The sequence below is a fragment of the Hyaena hyaena genome, unplaced genomic scaffold (assembly GCF_003009895.1).
Source record: "Hyaena hyaena isolate Hyena2069 unplaced genomic scaffold, ASM300989v1 scaffold_97, whole genome shotgun sequence".
NCBI classification, from domain to species: Eukaryota; Metazoa; Chordata; class Mammalia; order Carnivora; family Hyaenidae; genus Hyaena; species Hyaena hyaena.
The window spans coordinates 2763694-2783661 of record NW_024080728.1 but is presented as its reverse complement, the minus strand read 5'-3'; the positions used below and the strand labels follow the sequence as shown (position 1 = coordinate 2783661).

The following is a 19968-nucleotide window of genomic DNA, read 5'->3' as shown; positions in this document are numbered from 1 at the left end:
TTTACTGGTGTAGAAGAGAGTGAGAAAGGGGCTGAACATGAATGTTTTCCAGCTTAATTTATCCAAAAGGGAACCAAGGAAAACAGTAGCTTGTGTCCTTTTCTTACAGATGTGGAAAGAGCACCAGGTTTTAAAGGCATGCTGACCTAGGTTAAAATTTCCCTATGTTGCAAATTCAACAGCTATAATGCTTTGTATGTTACTTTTTAAAAATATTTAATTATTTAGAGAGACAGAGAGAGCATTAGCAGGGTAGGGACAGAGAAAGAGTCCCAAGCAGGATCTGCATTGCTGGTGAAGAGATGGACATGAGGCTTGAACTCACAAATAGTGAGATCATGACCTGAGCCAAAACCTATAATGGGATGCTTAACCAACTGAGCCATCCAGGTGCCCCTATTACTTTTTATCTCATAGCCCTAGTTCTCTTATCATTATAAAAAGAGATTTAAACATCACTTTTTCCACTAAGCTATGAAGATGAGATGATGCTAGATATATGATTAGCTCAGTGTTCTGATCATAGTAGCTACTAGATAAATGTTAACTTCCTTTGCTCCCATGGATAGGACAATTTATTCCTGCTTGGATGTTCTTTCCTCCTGGGACAAGGGTATGGCTAAGTTTGCGTAAAGCCATGGTCTTCACCACTGGCCTCAATGACCCCCATGCATTTCCTACCCCTCCTCCAGTTCAATCCTGGAGCTACCTTACAAGATAGTGAATAAACTGACTAATCTCTTTAACCCTCCGAGTTTTGCTCTTAAACATTTCATGAGCATTCATTTTGATACTCCAGTTAGATTGAAAGCTCTTGAAGGCAGGGACTATGTCTTCTCTATAAACCTCACCACCATCAGTACCATGTCATCTGCCCATGGTTGCCTGCCCTGTACTCACTGACTACAGAGAATGTGGAAAATGGAAAGTTCTCAGGACTAAGACACAACCTGGCCACCAGGAATGTGGATGTTCACCCATTAGTGAGCTAGTATTAAAGTCAGCTGGTATACTCACAGAGCAGAGGGAAGGAAGAAGCTCAAACACTTAAACAGAGCAAAAACAAAAAGGATTCATCATCATTCTGAATTTGGAGGATTGTCCATAAGTGAATCAACTAATGGTTTGTTTATTACCCCCTTCACAGCTAAATGAGCAAAAAACTTGTCACCAGATGAAAGCTTTATAATAAATTATACATTGTATAGCACATCTTATATAATGTATGTGTGCTATATATAAATTTGCAATATGTATTTACAGCACCTGCTTCGTACTGGGTACTGTTCTAAGTAATACCTATTTACAGCACCCGCTTTACCTACATATTAATTCATTTAGTCCTCACAACTCCACAGCACAGATACTATTGTTATTACCATGTTACGCAGAGGAGGAGGTTAACCTACAGGAGTTAATTAGTCCAAGTTACAGAACTACTGTAGCAAGGCCAGAAGCCAGATTCTGGTAGCCCCATTCCAGAGGCCAAGTCCTCGGCACTAGGCAATACTACTTTTCAAAGGGGAGAACATAGGGGTGGCAGGAAATTAGTGCCCACTCAAAATGGTGCCTAAAAGACGGGGCTTACAGATTAAATTCTGAAGAGCCAGCCCTTCAAAAAAAGAAGCAGTTGTAGGAGCAGAGAGTGAATCTGGCAGCTATAGATGTGAAGGGACAGCCATAGATGAGGGAGGGGGACACTCACCTCAACAGTAGTAGATCCAGATGGAAGCAATCCGCTAAATGAATACTTTTGGTTTGAGGTGGGATGAACTCCATCATTAAGGCCCTGATTAGCAGCACCATTTTAGGGCCCAGGAACACACAATTCTAGCAGACTGAACACAAAGTATATAGGAGGAGCTGGGGAGTGGGGCACCTGGGTGGTGATCTCACAGTTTGTGAGTTTGAGCCCCTTATCTGGCTTTGCGCTGACAGCTCAGAGCCTGGAGCCTGCTTCAGATTCTGTGTCTCCCTCTCTCTCTGTCCCTCCCCGGCTTATACTCTGTGTCTCTCAAAAATAACTAAATGTTAAAAAAAAAAAAATGCTGGCGAGAGGTTCCAGAAAGCTTGATGGGTCTGTTTTGAGCATTGCATCTTTAATGTACAAACTGCTAGGGGCAAAAAACAGCCAGCTTTTCTACCAGCCCTGTGAAGCTCAGTAACCCATAGCCTAAATTTGTTTACCATTACTGAATAAATCATTTCAGTTTCCACCAGCTCTGGCCCTCCTCCACCATAAACAGAGTAAACCGGGTCTCCTCACTCCAGGTTGTCATTAAAAGCAGAGAGGGCATTGGTGTTCTCTCCCAGGCTCTGCAGGCCTCCTGGGCAATGTCCCCTCCTCCCTCCTTAAGCGTAGTGGAATGAGCGATATTTGACGGGTGATTCTTTCATCTCTGCAGCTTTGAAAACCTCAAACGTCATATCGGATCTACAACAAAGAACAGGGACTTCAGGGGTTGACAGCACGGCCATAATTAAAGACGACCATCAATAAGCTGCCATGTTAAACAATGCCACGTTATAGCTGCTCCAAAACCAACTGTTTACCTTTCAGACATTTCTATGGAAGGGTTTAAACAGGTGCAGTTTGAACTGTTTTCATAAAGATAGGCAAACAAGAGATAGGAACTTTTCTTCTAAGACAGAGTGTAACATACAGCACACTATTCCCTTGCTAATAGTGTCCGACAGATTTACTTAGGGGAAATAATCTCTGATAACTGTTAAGAATATGAATCCAAAAATAGCAATGAAAATATTACAGGGACGTTGCCAAAGATGAAATGGGAAACAATCCAAGAATTTCCATTGTATGATCCTTCTGGCCCATGGACCTTAGTTTATCCCTTTGTAAAATATGAAGGTTGCACTTCAAGCTTGCGTTGATAAGCAGAACCCTTTCTCTAACCCAAGCTGAAGAGACAGGAAAATTCAAGAGTGTTGTGGGGGTAAATCAGAGTTCCTCTTGCCCCACCATGCTCTCAGAAGATTCTTAGAACTTGGAAAACCACTGGGTCAAAGCATCTCTGTGAGTTCTAAGACCAAATTCCATAATCCTCAAGAAAAAAAAAAGTTTTCAAGTGTAGAACACTTGGTCCATCTTCCTCCAACAATATTTTTTTCACTGTTTGGCATCTAAATAACACTGACTGTGGGCCTGACTTGATGAATTGTTAAGGAAGTTTTAAGTAACTTCTCTCCTCCTGGAAGCTTGGATAGGGCTGACTGTATCAGTAGCAAAGGGGCAGGGGTGGCAGTAAAACAAATTATAAAAGTCTGATTTAAGAAGTGAGCTCCTGGGGCACCAGAGTGGCTCAGTCCGTAAAGCGTCCAACTTCAGCTCAGGTCATGATCTCATGGTCCATGAGTTCAAGCCCTGTGTTGGACTCTGTGCTGACAGCTCAGAGCCTGGAGCCTGCTTTGTATTCTCTGACTCCCTCTCTCTCTGCCCCTCCCACACCCACACTAGGTCTCTGTCTCTCAAAAAAAATAAATAAATGTTGAGAAAAACATTTTTTTATGTGAGCTCCGGAGCTGGGTACCCATAGCTGGGCTCAGTGTCCCACTTCCCAGACAGGTATGAGGTGAAAAGAAGAAATGTGCTCCCCATGCTTTTCTTCTCCCTGGAATTTGCACCAGCTTCCTAAGGCCTAAGGTTTGTCATGCTGTCAATTCTACTTATATGCTGGATAACTCTGGAGATCTCTGGTGCTTCCGGAAAGCTCGTCTATTCAAAGATAGCCAAGAACTTTGTCTGTCTTAGATGACATGAAAAACTGAGTGAACAGAAGGGCTGTCCTATGGAGCCACCAAGAGATCCTTTTGGATTCCTTGAAGCAGAGACCACTCAATAGGATTTGGGAGGTTTCTCCATGTGCAAGGGCTACTTATCACTTCATGTGAATAACTCACACTCAGTAGGGGGACCCCCAGGCAAGGATCACAGTGGCTGTGCCTCAGGCCCCACATGGGACATCATGATGCATGGGAAATTTTCTTATACCTGAGAACATGACACTGTTAGAGTAAGTGTAAAATGTTGTGGCTCATTTCTTTGCAGAATGAAGATCATAAAGTTTATAACAAGATGAAACTCTCTGATACCAGTTTGGTACATACCAAAAGAAGTAGAAAACCTGAAACTCATCTCCTTGCATGAAAATAATTTGGAGAATCCTGACGGAATAAATCTGATCTTCTTGCTACTCCCACCTCCCCGTGAGGGCCCCATAAAGTCTCCGAAGAGGAAAACCGAACCACAAACTGTCTCACATCCATGAAGGGGGAATTGAAGTCCAACTAGTTCCAATGGACTAGGACAGAGCCAACAAAAGTAAATAAAATCACACTTCCTGACCAAGGCTGAGCCACAGAACCCTCTCCTATCTGACCCCGCCCCACCCCCCCCACCACCACCTGCTGAAGTCATTGTTGAGAGCCCTCTTTCCTTCTGACCTGGAGAACTCCATTTTGAAAACAATGGCCCTTTATGGAGGGCTTCCAACCCAGCTTAAGTTCTAAAAAATCAAAGAGCCAATAAGTCTGAGCTGGAGAAAGCACCTCTCAAGAATGTGGGAAAACTGCCTTGGGTGATTTGTGTTTAGTGGTAGTATCTTCTCCTTCAACTTGTCAGACTGTCTTCCTGTTTTCAGAATGAAACCAGATATACATAAAGCAAAAAAAAAAAAAAAAAAAAGTGTTTGAGATAGACTCCTCATCACTGGTTTATTTTTTGAATTAAAAAGTCACACAGTTTCCAAGCATAGTTACATTATGGTAATATGCTTTGTCATAAGTGGACTATATCCATCTGCTTGTCTCTGAAAACAGTCTGCTCCTCATCTTTCTAAGCTTGGCCTGGATACAGAACTTTTAACTTAAAATATCTAACAATATGTCATATTCGCCAGAAGATATATGACAGCTATTTCGAAAATACATAATATTATTGTATTTGAATGTAATTGAGCTGTTATGAACCTTAAAAGTTTAAAAATGACATTTAGTCATCAACAGTTCTTAAAAAATCATAAACACAGAAGAAATACTAACAAGTCAAACAGTACTCATAATTTCAAAATTATATCCTTTGAAGCCAAAATGACATTAAGAGAAGCAGAAAGAATGTAAAAATTTAAAAATAAAATTGCCATGCTTGAAAATATTAAACTCACCTTCTGATAAAAATTAAGTGTGAGCTAAATTATTTTTTGTGTTTGCAGAACTGTCAATGTGCTGTCTCCTTAAACTGTCTGATGGGCTATGGCAGGAATATACGGAGAGGACATCAAAGATATAAACAACTTGGGGCAGAGGAATGACCACAGTTACTTTAGTTCACTCCAATTCGCTTAGAATTTTCTGAGCACCTATTATGAGTTCATACTACACTGTGTATCATGGAGGATTAAAAAAGAAGATACACCCTAAGCCTAAAGGAGCTCACAAACTTATATTTTAAATGACAAAACTTTCTTTGATTAAATACCCAAATGAAAGTTCCAGTAAGTAAGTAATGTATGGGGTTACCTCAGGAAGAAGTCACCGTGAGCCACGGTGGCTGAGGAATCTCCATGGAGGAGCTGAAACTTTAGCTGCATCTTAAAGACTGAGTCCTATTTAGAAGGATATAAACAAGGACAGAATCTTTAGAGTAGGAAAAGCAGCTTCCATAACGGCCTAAAAGCTGAAACGACTGTCACTTGCTGGAAAAAGGGGAAGCTGCAAGGAGGGGCCCAGTCAAATGCCTGCCCCTCACATTAACCACAACTCAGGGACATGAACAACATTCACCTGACTCTTCTTCCCTATGGTTTCTCACGGCCTTTCACTGGAGTCCCACCTGCCTGGGAATCCCGAGGTCCACAGGGCCCCTCTCTCATCAAGTTTGTTCCACTGAACTCACACAGGAAGGACCCCATTTGGTTCATTATAATAGGAGCCAGAAACTTCGCTCCCCTGGTTCCAAGGAATGGGTTCATTTTCAGAACCAACCAAACTGGCTAGAGCTCAAAGTGGTCACTTTCCTCATCTATTTAAGACATTACAATCTTTCTTCTGTGGCTTCTCTGCACCATCTTGAGCACAGTAGTTCTTAGCCAGGGGCACCTTGCTCTGTAAGGAACACTTGGCTATATCTGGAGACATTTTTCACTTTGTTACAAAGAGAAGGAGGATGTGTTACTGCTACCTAGTGGGTAGAGGCCAGGGATGCTGCTGAGCATTCTACAACACATGGGATATGCCCCCATAACAAAGTATTTTCTAGCCCAAAATGTTAATAGTAAAAAGATTGACATGCAATGAATATCAACATTTACAACATTCTCTGAGCAAATGTATTTTAACAATGATGGAGAACTTTATCTTTTCTTTTTCTTAAACCTGACCTAAATCCATTGATTTCCAGAAGGCTCAGCCCAAATTCCAAGGTGTTTTCTAGGGAAGTTGCCTGACCCTTGTAGTTTTGAGGAATTCCACCTCCCCCCACCCCCACTCCCACCCCATAAGAAAAATGCACTGAGAGGAGCATATGCCCTGGCAATGAAGTGTGTCTTCCACTCAGGCAAATGATACACTCATACCTAAGCCCAAGTAGAAATGAGAGGTACATTTTGTACCCTTTGTGCCTCTCCAAAGCTAGACATACTTGACACATATTTAAATTTTACAGAAAATGCATTATACAAATATTTGCTATTTGCGTACTTTCAGTTTTGAGTTTTCATAGAGAAAAAAAGTTTGCAAAGATTCACCAATGAACTGACCATTTATAAAACTGTTTCCCATTCAAATATCCCTTCCAGGTAGTATGCATCTTACCTGATGCATGTTACCAACAGTTTAAGCCTGATGGTCAAGTGTGATATAAGCCCCCAGTGCAAATCAACTGAAAAATCCAACAGAAACTTCTGCAAAAGATATGGAGTTCCATGACCTTAACTGAAGTGATGTTGAACAAATGCTCAAATTACACTCAAAACCACTTATTTTACATCCTCAGACCAACTGAAAAGGAGAAAAGGCAGAAAAAAAACACAAAAGGAATTTTATGAGATTCAATTCAATAATCAAAGGATTAAGAAAGGTTCATATGAAATTGACCAAGTCCCAATTCTGCAGAAATGAATGACTCTTACAATTGTACAATAAAAGCAAATATAAAGGAAAAGATACTTGATGCCAGTATACAATTTTGCCAAGAAAATTATGGGAAAAAATTAACATGATTTTCTTTATTAAAATAATTAGACTATAGTAGCAATTGTAACAAAATGTTTTTTGATACAAAATATACACATAATTTTAAGTTTCAGCTTTCATGATTAAATACCAAATTTCTTTCTTCCACAGCTACTATTGCATTTTGCCTTCCATTTAAGTTGATTGACCTGAGGTGATCCTTTTCCCTTCACACCATGGGTTTCCCCGTCAAGATCCAGATTTCCTAAAGGGGGGCAGAAATGCAAGACAGCCTAGGTCCCTTTCCCAGCCCTAACTCAGTGCCAAACTTGCCTTTCCCACAACTAGTGACACTTCCTCAAAGTGCCCCACATCCTCCCCACCTCAGTGTGAAAACCACACATTACTTCCAAAAAGTACAGACTAGAAAGCATTAAAAAAAAAAAAAAAAAAAAGTCCGAAAGCTGAAACAAAGGGCCCTTCAAAACCCATACCCAAATCCCACTGCTCTTAGAATAAAATTCCTCCTCCTAACTAGGGCTGCCAGCTCCTGAGTAACCTGGCTACTGCCTGTTTCTTCATCTTAGACCTCTTCAAAGTCTCTTCAGCACTTAAAGCTAACTAGCCGCATGGATCTGAGTGGCCCTCAAACTTGCCAAGCCTCTGCATACCTCATGGTCTTTGCACATGCTATTCCCTCTGTCTGCAATGTTCTTCCCCAGTTCTTTCCATTCTAATCCATAAGTCTCAGCATAAATGCTCCCTCTTGAGATGACTTTTCTTAGCATCCTCTCTAAAATTCCTTCAATACTCTACATTACTTAGATGTTAAAAATTTTTGTTAAATAGATGAAAAAAAGATGGATGGATGGCTCAATGGACCAGATGGATAGATGGATGGATGGAGTTCATTTGTGTGGCAAAGTCAGTCAATATCTGCTGTCAATAGCCATTATTCCCTAAGGCCATTTTCCAAGCAATTGTTTCTCTCCCTTGGATCATTTGAGATTGAATCAGGGAATCCAGAGCTAGGAGGAAAGAGCCTGATTAAGGTCACTGCACCAACCCCCAGGGAAAATTCCCTATCATCCATTTTCTCATGCTTTGTGTCAAGTCTTGCTTTCAGCTTCTCCAGTGGCAAGGCTTTCCTTATGTCCCCACGGACATGTCGACACACTCTCCCCATTGTGAAATTTGTCCTGATTTTCCCAGCCTAAATTCCTCTCTGCTTAACTTCACCCCATTACTCACAGCTATCTCCCTCTGGACTACAGCAAATGACAACTCTGTGGAACTTATTCTCTTCTCCTTGCTTCCCACAATTTCCCAATTCCACGCCCTACCCCTTGATGGAAGAGCATGGCATGAAATTCAGGCAAGAAGAGTTTACACAAATGTTCTTAATTAAAACTTGGTCACCACCAGCCTCATCTCACCCACCCATCTCTCTCATCCATCATTTTCCCTTTCCTCTTCCTCCCTCCCCAGCCTCCACAAGGCCAATCTGCTTTTACTTCCCCATTACAGAATTCTTTCAAAATATAGTCCTATGCTTGACTCTAAGGAGCAAGTTTCTGTGAAGCCACACAAGAAACTGGTGATGATGGTAGCTTCCAGGGGATGGAGAGTTGTGGGGGAGAAGGCTCATTTTTAGGTGACACCGTTCTGTGTCATTGGCCTTTTTAACTAGGTGCATTCACAACTATTTTGTAAATGGTGGTAAAACACACAGAAGGTAAAATTTACCTTAACCATTTTTAAGCATACAGTTCAGTGGTATTAAGTATGTTCACATTGTTATGTGACCACCACCACCATCAACACAACTTTTTCCACTGAAAAATTTTAAGTTACACATTTATAAGTACAGTTCTTGATCAAGTAGCTATACAAGACACAAAGGACAGAACAGGAAAGGGGATGCTATGTCTGGCATGAGCTACGGAAAACAAATATCACTGTCACTTAGCCAGTTTTGATATGTTAAAAACTTAAAAATAATTCTGTAAAAATAAGGGGAGAAGAGGAACAAAATACCAAAAAAATTTTAAAAATACGGCTTTACCCCTGCCCACATACTTATAATAATGATGGACCAAAATAAGTATGTGCGTTTTCAGTCAAATATAGAGAACAGACATCTTAACAAAGCAGAATTATGGCTATCACAGCATTTTGTGCAAAAAATTATTAGCTTTATTACTACAAAAGTAGTTTGAATAGGAGTCTTCCAGCTGTTAAATCTGATCATCAGAACACTGCCAATTTTCTCTGCCACATAGTCTTTTTGTGCAGTGGGGAACTTGTTGCAATTAAGGGATTTTCTCACTTAATAATTCTCAGATTTGGAAGGCTTTTCACGTAAGAAACAATCCAAGTAGTGGTATCATACTCAGTTCCTTTTATATAATTTTATAACTTGCTGGAAGTGGCAAAGACTGCCACATATGAGGATGGTGATTTTCTCTGTCTCTAGTAGCTGCACTCAAAGTTAAATTTCCCCAATCTGACAGCATGAAGGCTGAAGCAAACCTCTGATCGCAATTTCTGCAATCAAAACTCCCTCAAATCCCATTTGTTTCATAGGACATGCACACTGAACCTGTCCCTGGTGGGTTCCAGCTTCCATTAAGTCTGATTTCTCTTCGGAGTAAGTATTCTTTCAACACTGATATCTCAGTTCTTAACTATAGGTGCTAGCTGATTCAAGAAAGGCTGGATGGCTGAAAAAGAGGAGGTCTAGGAGATTACTGGTGTTTAGTAATTAAAGAAAAAAAATCCTCCCTAAAAAGATGTTAGTTTGCAACTCACAACAATGATCCCTACATATTTGTCTCCTTCCTCTACCCCCACACATTGTACTGTACTAGGACACAATTGCTTTTTACACTAAAAATTCCCTAACAGCCACCTGCTATCAGAGTTGAGTACTCTGGCCTAAGAGTAGTCTTTTCTAGGTTGAGTGAACTTATTTTAATATAACAGATGCTGGGACTAAAAAATATAACTGAAGCTAAAGATTCTGAAAACAGTATGTGAACAGAAGTGAAAAAGTATAGCATGATAAGAAGAATAAAATACTGGACTAGAATCTGAGATTAGATCCAAATCCCAACATGTTCACTAAGTGAATGTCTTCTTTCTTTCTTTTTTTTAATGTTTATTTGTTTGAGAGAGAGGGAGGGAGAAAAAGGGAGAGGGAGAGGGAGGGAGGAAGGGAAAGAGAATCCCAAACAGGCTCCACACTCACTTGGGGCTCAATGTCACCAGAGTGAGACCATTACCTGAGCCAAAATCAAGAGTCAGTCGCTTAACCATCTGAGCCATCCAGGTGCCCCTGTATGTCTTTTCTTAAGTAAGGTACAGCCTGATAGTCCTCTTATCTATATATCCATCCAATGTGCAAGATTCTTATAGTAATAAAGATAAGGCACAGAAGATAAAGTACTAAGGATATTTATAAAATAATTTGTCCCTTTTCTGTCCTTTAGAGACAGAAAAATATATCAAGAAACCTAAAACAAGGGGCACCTGGGTGGCTTAGTCAGTTAAGCATCCGACTTTCGCTTAGGTCATGATCTCGCGGTTCGTGGGTTCGAGCCCTGTGTCGGGCTCTGTGCTGACTGCCAGCTCAGAGCCTGGAGGCTGTTTCAGAATCTGTGACTCCCTCTCTCTCTGACCCTCCCCTGCTCACACTGTCTGTCTCTCTCTCTCTCTCCTAGAAATAAAAAAACATTTAAGAAAAAAAAAAAAAGAAACCTAAAACAAGAAACTTAGGAAGTATATCAATGGGGTAAAACGGACTGGCCAATGCTGATGCCAGTCCAGCTCCTAGATGCCAGCAACAGGACCATGAGGTGCTATATTAGATTCCTATTGCTGCCAAAGCAAACTTGGTGGCTCCAAGAACAGAATGCCCATGGTTCTGGAGACTGAAAATCTGAAATCAGTATCACTAAGTCAAAAGTCAAGAGGTCAACTGGGCTATACTCCCACCACATGCTCTAGAGGACAATCTGTTGCATGCTTCCTCCAGCTTCTGATAATTTATCACTCTTTGGCCTATGGCCACATCATTCCAGCCTCCAAGGCCAGAATCTTCATATCTGCTCTGTCTTCACATTGCCTTCTCCTCTGTGTGTGGGTCAAATCTCCCTCTAACTCCTTCATAAGGATACATGGGATTGCAGTTAGGACCTATCCAGATAACCCAAGGTAATCTCTCCATCTCTAGAACCTGAATTTAATCACACCTGCAACGAGTACCACACAAAGTAACATCTACATGTTTCAGGAATTAGGACAGGACATCTGTTAGGAGGCCATTTTAAGGACTACCAGAGGTACCAAAGACACATAGTACAGATTAGGAAGATAAGCTAACCAAACAACTTCTTAAAATTTCAAAGTATCCTGCATTTGGCCTAATTTACACTAGGGTAGGAGAGAATGATGTCCATCTTTCTGGCAACACTTAGATAGCATTAAACGGAAATGAATTTGGTTTAAGGAAAAAACCAGAAAGATTAGCCTGGCAGAGCATTCTGGCAGGTGTGCTAGAGCCATGACAAGGCAATGGAAAAGCATCTTGAATCCTGGGAACGGCTTGGAAACATGAAGCAGAAAAGCTTGCCTCTCACCTCCCACCTGAGCTGAGAGTCATCCCCATGTACAGCCCACATGGGAAAGGAGAAAGCCTGTCTACCAAATGTCATTCTGCCAGTTCATTCTTTCCCTCTTTCAACAAATGCTTATGGATTACATACTATATACTGGTGCCACATGCTTCCTCCTGGAAGGAAGAGATACACTAGTGACTTAAGTCAATTCAAGGCAGCAACTGCCTATAGATGACCTACTATGTGTCAGATGCTTTGGTGAACAAGACAAAATCTATTCTTACACTGAACTCCCTTGGCAAAAGTAGATGATATTTCCAAGAAAGGGGCCTGTATCCTCTGAGGTGGACACTTAACCCTCCAAATAATCTATCCTGCTGAAGGTCGGTGCAGAAGCCCAGGACACTCAGGTGAGCCCCATCATGGGGGAACATTTTTTTAGAATATGGTGTAGTACCTGGAGCCACCATTCTCTACTCCCTCCTCACCTTGTCAACCTTACATAATGGATTCTGAGAGCTCCTCCTGTCTATCTGATTACATACTCCATGCTTCCCATAGGAGGGTTGCATTATTAAGTGGCATTCAATCTTCTCTGCTGGGTGATGTTAGGCTCAGCGGCATCACCACACAGAGTGGGCACCCCGGCAGCTGGAGGGGGAGCAATTCCCAGCAAGTGAAGAATGGGAATGCAGGGGCAGAAGAGGAGAGGGGAAGGCGACTCCTTTTCATTCTGCACGTGAGCTTCTCTGGGTCCCATAAATTCCTCTGCCCTGTATATTTCACTCAGCTGTCTAAATGAGGTTTGCTCATATAGCCACCACTGTGCAGAATCAATCATGCCCTTCTGCACAGAATGTTAATTGTGTACCTCTCAAAAAAAAAAAAAAAAGAAGAAGAAGAAAGAAATAAAGAATTGGAGCACACTGCAGAGACTGTAGAAAAAATTCAAGACCATTTTTTTAATTCACAATACTTTTTAAATTGGCACGTGAAGTAGAGTCACAAACCCAAGCATGATCCAGCTGCAATCCAGGTGTCTTTCCCAAGGCTGGGGAGAGAAATATTAAGCAACCTCTTTGAATGTCCATCAGTTGTTCTGCACAACACTTGCACAGTCAGCTGCTGAGCTGCCCAAATAAAGAGGCTCTGAGCACTCCAAATAAGTAGTGTCCTCATTTAACTCCATGTAAAATAGCCCATTCAAATTAACCTGGGCTACAGATTGTGGTTTGTACGTGACAGGGACTGACTCATCTCAGAGGTAGAAAAGGAAAACAACACAACTAACAAAGAGTATTCTTCTCCTCCTCCCTTTCCTTATACCCAAAAGCAGTAAACACATGGGCTAGCTATTGCCAAAGTAAATTAAGTAGATGAGTGACAGTTGAAAAAGTCTCTATCAAGTCATCATCTAAGTGCCTGGGACCCAATAGACATGTCTGTTTCAGCTAATCCTCTATTTTTTATTCTACGGAGGTTACATTATTAAACTACAGATCATGAGATCATATGCTTAAAGAGCGCAAAGATGCTTTGAAAACACACACACACACACACACACACTTCTGCACAGAGGGCAAAGAGCTGAGTCTACAGCAAGAGCGTTCAAGGATCCCATTGTTTCCTAACATACCGGATGGACACCGTGACAGCCACACTGCCTCCCACCACCAATTTTGGGAACATGTGAAAAATACGGTATGCTGCTTGCTGGTATGTGGTCCGAGATGACTCATAAATCTTCCTTTATCTCCTTCATGGTGTTAGCAGAAAAGGATGAGTTGCTTTTTTCCATCTCATTCTCCCGTCTATCTGTCTGTTAGCCGTGCCCTTGAGCAAAGATTACTGATGCCCTGCCTTTGATATATGACACATCACCCACAGCAGCTTTTCATCAAGTGAATTAACCTGGAAAAATGCAAACCCACCTGCCAGTTGCTTCCAAACTTTGCACAATTCCTTTGTGTACTTCCTCTCTAACATGCATCAGGCAGGAAGGTAGCAAGGGCAAGCAAAAAAAATGTGGGAAATTAAGAGAATCTAAACCAGAGGCTCTGTGAAATAACTCACTTGCTGGAATAGGCTGCTTTTGCATAAAGATTTGGGGGGGGTGCACATGGTTAAATGAAGAACCTTAGCTAAGCCACGGTTTAGAATGCTTTGCACCTGAGCTGGAAAATGCCATTTTCCTCCAGCCATTTACTCTGTGGCTGGAATAATGACAAGAGTCTTGGCAGACACTGATGACATGGTTACAGAAACTATCTGGTGATTTCCAATCAATAATGTAGACAGGCTGGGGAGGAGTGTGAAGAAGGAGCAGACAAGAGAAAGGGAGAGGGAGAAATCGAGAGGCCAAGGCAGGGAGGAAAGAAAGCTGAAGAGAAGGGAAAGCAAGCAATAAATGAATCTGAATTGTTCTGCCAGCCCCTCCCACAACTAGGTAGGTATGCAACCAGATTCATTGGCAATCAGTCCTGAAGCCTCCTACTTATCATGAAAGAGTAAATGAACACAGCAGGATGGATATCTTGAAGTAACACAGTCTACCGGTTCAAATAGAAGGCAGTGAGGAAACCATCAGTGGTACTCCTGGATTGCTCAGCTAGAGAGAGCTGAGGTTCAGAGAGAACTCTTGACCCATCCAAGCCAAGTGGGAATAAGGTTGGAAACCAAGTTTCCATACTCCAAGACTCTAACCAACACAACACATTACTCCCAAATCAGCTTCGCCCTGACCCCACTGCACCACAGCCCACACCCTCCCCTCTTAAAAAAGGAAAAAAAAAAAAAAAAAAACTGTCCACACAGACTTGAAACTGGATAAAACTCACAGCATGGGGAAATAAGAAGGATTCTGAAGCTGGAACAAAGGTAGACTCTGTCTCTTGTTTACCCAAGTAGTAAACATTTTCCTCACACTCGTCCTTGATTCTGATAATAAAGCAGTTATTCTTTTCAAGGTGACATCCACTGTGGATGAATACATGAAGGCTTGTGATGAGAGATCTTCCTGTAATATATTCTTTAAAAAAAAAAACTAAAATTCAAAGAACCCAAACTATCAATCATCATTTTTTGCCCATATTCTAATTTTAAGGGGAAGTTACAAAGACTGAGTTTGTTGTTTTTTTTTTAAGGACACTGAAAAAAAATTTATCTTTGGGTGTTCCTGGGCTCAGGATACATGCAGTCCAATCTTCTACCCTACATTTCTATTTCTGGCCAGCACGAACAGATTTTCTGAAATGGCTCTGAAATCTTTCATTGTCAAGGAAAGATTAAATTTTATTATCCACTACACTTCCTAAGGAAACAAAGGACATCACTGGATTTTAGAAAGACTTTTCACAAATAAAACTTGAAGTCAAAGTGGTGTCTGTAGGCATCGGTTAGTCAGAAAATTAAATTACCCAAGACACCCTGTTTCCTGAGCATTCTGGCAAAATTTGAGAAAAAGAAATGAGAAAAGGATAATGTATGCACACCCATTGACTGATTAAAGCAAAAGCCATCTCAATTTCCTCAGGGAGTCTGTTCCTTTACTGATAGGAAGAAATGAAGCTTCCCTTCCTGCTGGTCAAACTAACATTTGCCCATAAAATGATGCCTGCCTGGCAAAGAGAGTGATAGGAAGTAGATCAACACATGATACCAGAGTTTCTGATCAACCTGTTTATGAGTGAAACCATATACAGTGATCAACAAAATAACATTTACTGAGGGCTTACCACATGTTGGGTATTCTAAATTCTTTATCTGTATTGTATCATTTAATGTCCCCAACAACCCTATAAGGCAGGTACTCATATTAGCTCCACTTCACAGATAAGAAAACTGTATCTTAGGTAAGTTAAGTACCTTGTTCAAGCATTGCAGCTGGTAAGAGGGGCAACCAAGATTTAAACCTGGGAGACCCATCTCAAAAGCCCAGAGTATTTTACAAGGTGAATGTGAGCCCAGGTTTCTGTGCCAGCACCCTGCTCATGTGCCTGGGCATTGCATGTCTCCGTATATAGGAAAAACACAACAGGATTATGAAACCTGCCTAGTGTCAAAAACTAACAATGCCTAAACCCTCATGTTGCCTTACTCACCTACCACTCTTGGTTGGGGAGATAAAACCTTGATAGCCTTCAAAAAGGTATGTCAAAACTTGGAGGGATTAATTTATTTTGTTTTAAACGATATACCTTCTTACACCTTCTCTCAGATATTCCTCCATTTTCTTATTGTGGTAAAATATACATAAGACTTACTACTGCCACAATTTTAAATTTTTTTGTAATGTTTATTTACTTTTGGTGGGAGCAAAGGAGATATGAACAGGGGAAGGGCAGAAAAAGAAGGAAACACAGAATACGAAGCAGGCTCCAGGCTCCAAGCTGTCAGCACAGAACGTGATGCAGGGCTTGAACCCATGAACCATAAGTTCATGACCTGAGCCGAAGTCAGACGCTTAACCAACTGAGCCACCCAGACACCCCACACCATTTTTAAAAGAATAGTTCAGTGGGATTAAATACATTCACACTGCTGTGATCACCACTATTCATTCTCACAACTTTCTCATCCTCCCAGGCAGAAACTCAGTCTCTACTGAACACTAACCACCCATTCCTCCTCCCCACAAGACTTGGTAACTGCATTTCTACTCTCTGTCTTTATGCACTGGACTCTTCTAGGTACTTCATATGAGTGGGATCGTACAAGATTTGTCCTTTCATGTCTGGCTTCTTCCACTTAGTATAATGTGCTCAAGGTTTGTCTATATTGGAACCAAGTATCAGAATTTCATTTCTTTGTAAGGCTGGACAATATTCCATTGTGTGTACATACCATATTTTGTTTATCCACTCACTAGCAGATGGACCTTTTGGGTATTGTAAATAAAGTTTCTACATACATACATGTATAAGTATCTGCCCATCTCTGTTTTCGTTTGAGTATATACTTCACAACAGAACTGCTGTATCATATGGTAATTCTATGTTTACCTTTTTGAGGACTTCTCCTTCAATTTCTGAAAACTGAGCATTTCTATATAGAAGAGGAGTTCCCTATGGACAAGGGCCTTATCCTAGGTACCAGCTGGATCCTAGGGTCCAGAATAGGAAGATTTCTCATTGAATTCTCAACAGATGTGTTTATAAATGCATAAATCAATCAAATTCTAGTTGTCTGAAACGAGGGCAAGACAGTATCCACTTAGGGAATCCCTCTCCCCCATGGAACCAACAATGTGACTCAAAGAAACTGCTTTTCCACTCCCTGATTTTTTTCTCTATTGCAAACACACACCCAAGCACATATATGCCAAAGAACATCAGAATAATCCAAAAGCAAACATCAAAAGGGTTGAAAAGAAATCATTAGAGCATTATCTGTTTCACTGATGGATCCGAGGTCTTTATCCACCACCCTCAACCTTCTATACCCACCCCATGAGGAGTGAGGAGTGAACAAATCAGAAAATATTTCTTTAAATTTTGCCCTTGCTGAGCTTTCTATTATAAAATATGTGGAAAGGGCCAGGGGTGGGTTTGCTTCCACCACTATTTGAATATCAATACTTTTTAGTTCATTAATACATCAAGAAAGTATTTTTCAACACATTAAATTCAATTTCAAAAAACAATGAGCTGACACAGTCAAAATACATATGACCAAAATCCACAGTGGGCTTCCCCAGCTGGCCATTCCAGCCACTCTCACCCCCCATCTTGGGTGTGCAGGCATCCATTACTCGGCTAATTGGCAGGCCTAACTTAGGAAGGGGAAACTCCAGCCAGCCGTCTGGGCATTTCACGACTTAAGTGCACTCTGACTCGAACGATATTAATGGGGCTCCAAATTTTAACTATTGATGGCTTTCAGTAGGAATTTACATTTCTGTCCTCCTGGGGCCCACACATCACTAAATTCTCACCTGTGGTGAAGACAGCCACAAGGGGGAATTGGTTTCAAAGGCAGAAAGCAGTGATAATATATGCTGTGCACCTTCCCACGAGCAAATACATATAATTGTCTTTTCCCCCTTTTTCTACATTAAATTTTCAACCCTTTACTACATCTTTTAATGAAAGCAGTGACTGAAAAATATAAACATGGATACATAATTCCCAATGAATTGGTCTAAGTGTAACTTGTAAAAACTGGATTAATGGTACAAAGCATGTACTTTATAAAAATAGCCTGTAGAAAAAAGCATTAAGCAATTACAACTCCAACTCTGAAGGCTCCAATATTATAGGGTAATATTTCCTTAATGTTAGACTTCATTAACCCTAAGATAATCTCTCATAAATTTTGCTGATTTTTAAAGAGAAAAAAATAAATTATGTTTATTAAACTACTGAATATGTTTATGAAAACAAGACATAATCTAGTGCCATAAACTTCTTGTCTTTATCTGAGTGATCAAGGCGCTCATAAATAAAATATCACATAACAAAGTGAGTGTTAAAATTCATTACTGTAATAGCTATGTTCATGATCTATTTCATTAACACTCCTCCTCTCCTTGGATAAATGGGCTTCTTAGCCTACGAGAGGAAAGCCATTTACAAGACAAAATACTAAGCTGCTTTTTCTCATTTTCCCTTATCTCTTCTATTCCTAACTTTCTAAATTAATTCTTCTCTTAAATCTTATTGTTCCTTCCAATGTAACTCACAGCACATTAGAGAGAGTACAGAGAAATAGAAGCAAAGAAATGGGTCTATGGAGTATAAGTTAATTAGGGATCTAAGTGACTAGTGATGAGATTTGATGACATGGAGCCCCAAAGTGAATTTAGAAGCTTATCTTCTTAAAATATTTGAGAATGAAATACAAATAATAGAACTGCAAAAAATATTCAGTATATCAAACAATATACATGAGCTTAGTAACTCAACTCCCTTTCCTGTTTAACTATATACTGCAGCACCACTGACTGTTTCCACGTACAGAATTTTCTAACCTTTATCTTTAGTGATTTTGCAGGTAATTTTATTTTTATAGATGTGCGTGCACATAAATATATAGGTGAGCGCTTTCTTAGGACTTACGAAAAACAGACATATATATGGGAATCTACACCCACAGGTGAAATGTACCAACTCAAATCACCAAATGGACTTCCTAGCTAAGGAAAAATAAGGGCAAAGCAACAATGGTTCTCTGTCCTTCCCCAACAATTTCCTTAATCTTAATTCAGCAGAGTCCTAGGATACAGCATCCTCTACCCAGACAATAAGCAGACGATGCTGTTTATGATAATGGCAGAAATTAAAACAGAATTTTACAACCGCTGAGCTGAAAGAAGGCAAAAATCCCCACACGAATATTAAACAGTGTAAATAAAAAAGAATCCACTTGTTTTTATTCCAAACTACACACCAATTTATCTGCCACTGATTCAATGTAAAGACCACATTCACAAAACTCTACATGTATGGAGATAATGAAAGTAATCATTGAACTCAACAAGCATTTATGAAGCATTTTCCCCAGGGAGCCATGTGGGGCAGATGAAGAAGTACACAATGCCCTCAAGAAGCTTCTGTTTTGCAGATATCATCTGAGAGCTGACTTAGCACCATATGAGACAGACAGGAGTCAATGCTGTACCAGAAAGATAACACAGTTAAGGGAGTGAGCAGTGCTGACCAGGTTCCAGCCTGGGTTTGAGAGAGGAGAGGACACTTTGCTGGATCTGCAAGAAACAATGATTTTGACTGTCTGAGGTACCAGGTAGAAGGTATCCCATGGACAAGATTCCTCAGAGCAGCAGGAGACTGGACATGAAAAGTTATTTTCCAACTTGACAAACCTATCAAGCACAGGAGGGAGCCTCATCTAGCCCTTCGAGAGAGACTGGGTGCATTCACACATGGTAGAGAACAGGGAGCCCCTAGGGGCAGCATTCTTGACACCCTCACACGGTTTACTCCATAAATGATGATGTGTGGCTCTCCAAGTCCCTCTTCCCTGGCTCATGGGCCACACAGGAGCTAGTAAGAATATTCTCTGCAAGGGGCGCCTGGGTGGCTCAGTCGGTTAAGCGTCCGACTTTGGCTCAGGTCATGATCGTCATGATCTCACAGTTCATGGGTTCAAGTCCCGCGTCGGGCTCTGTGCTGACAGCTAGCTCAGAGCCTGGAGCCTGTCTTCG

The 19968-nt window shown here is 40.9% G+C and overlaps 1 protein-coding gene across 9 annotated transcripts in view; it reads right to left on the bottom strand.

Moving 5' to 3' along the window:
- LRMDA (leucine rich melanocyte differentiation associated) overlaps nt 1-19968 on the bottom strand; it is a 1037699-nt gene that overhangs the window by 709092 nt on the left and 308639 nt on the right. For 2 of the 9 annotated variants that reach the window (XM_039235199.1, XM_039235201.1), the window contains exon 2: nt 14645-14835. The exons of the other annotated variants lie outside the window; for them this stretch is intronic. In XM_039235199.1, the coding sequence (XP_039091130.1) occupies nt 14645-14835 (191 nt within the window). The remainder of the gene's footprint in view (nt 1-14644; nt 14836-19968) is intronic. 9 annotated transcript variants of the gene reach the window in all.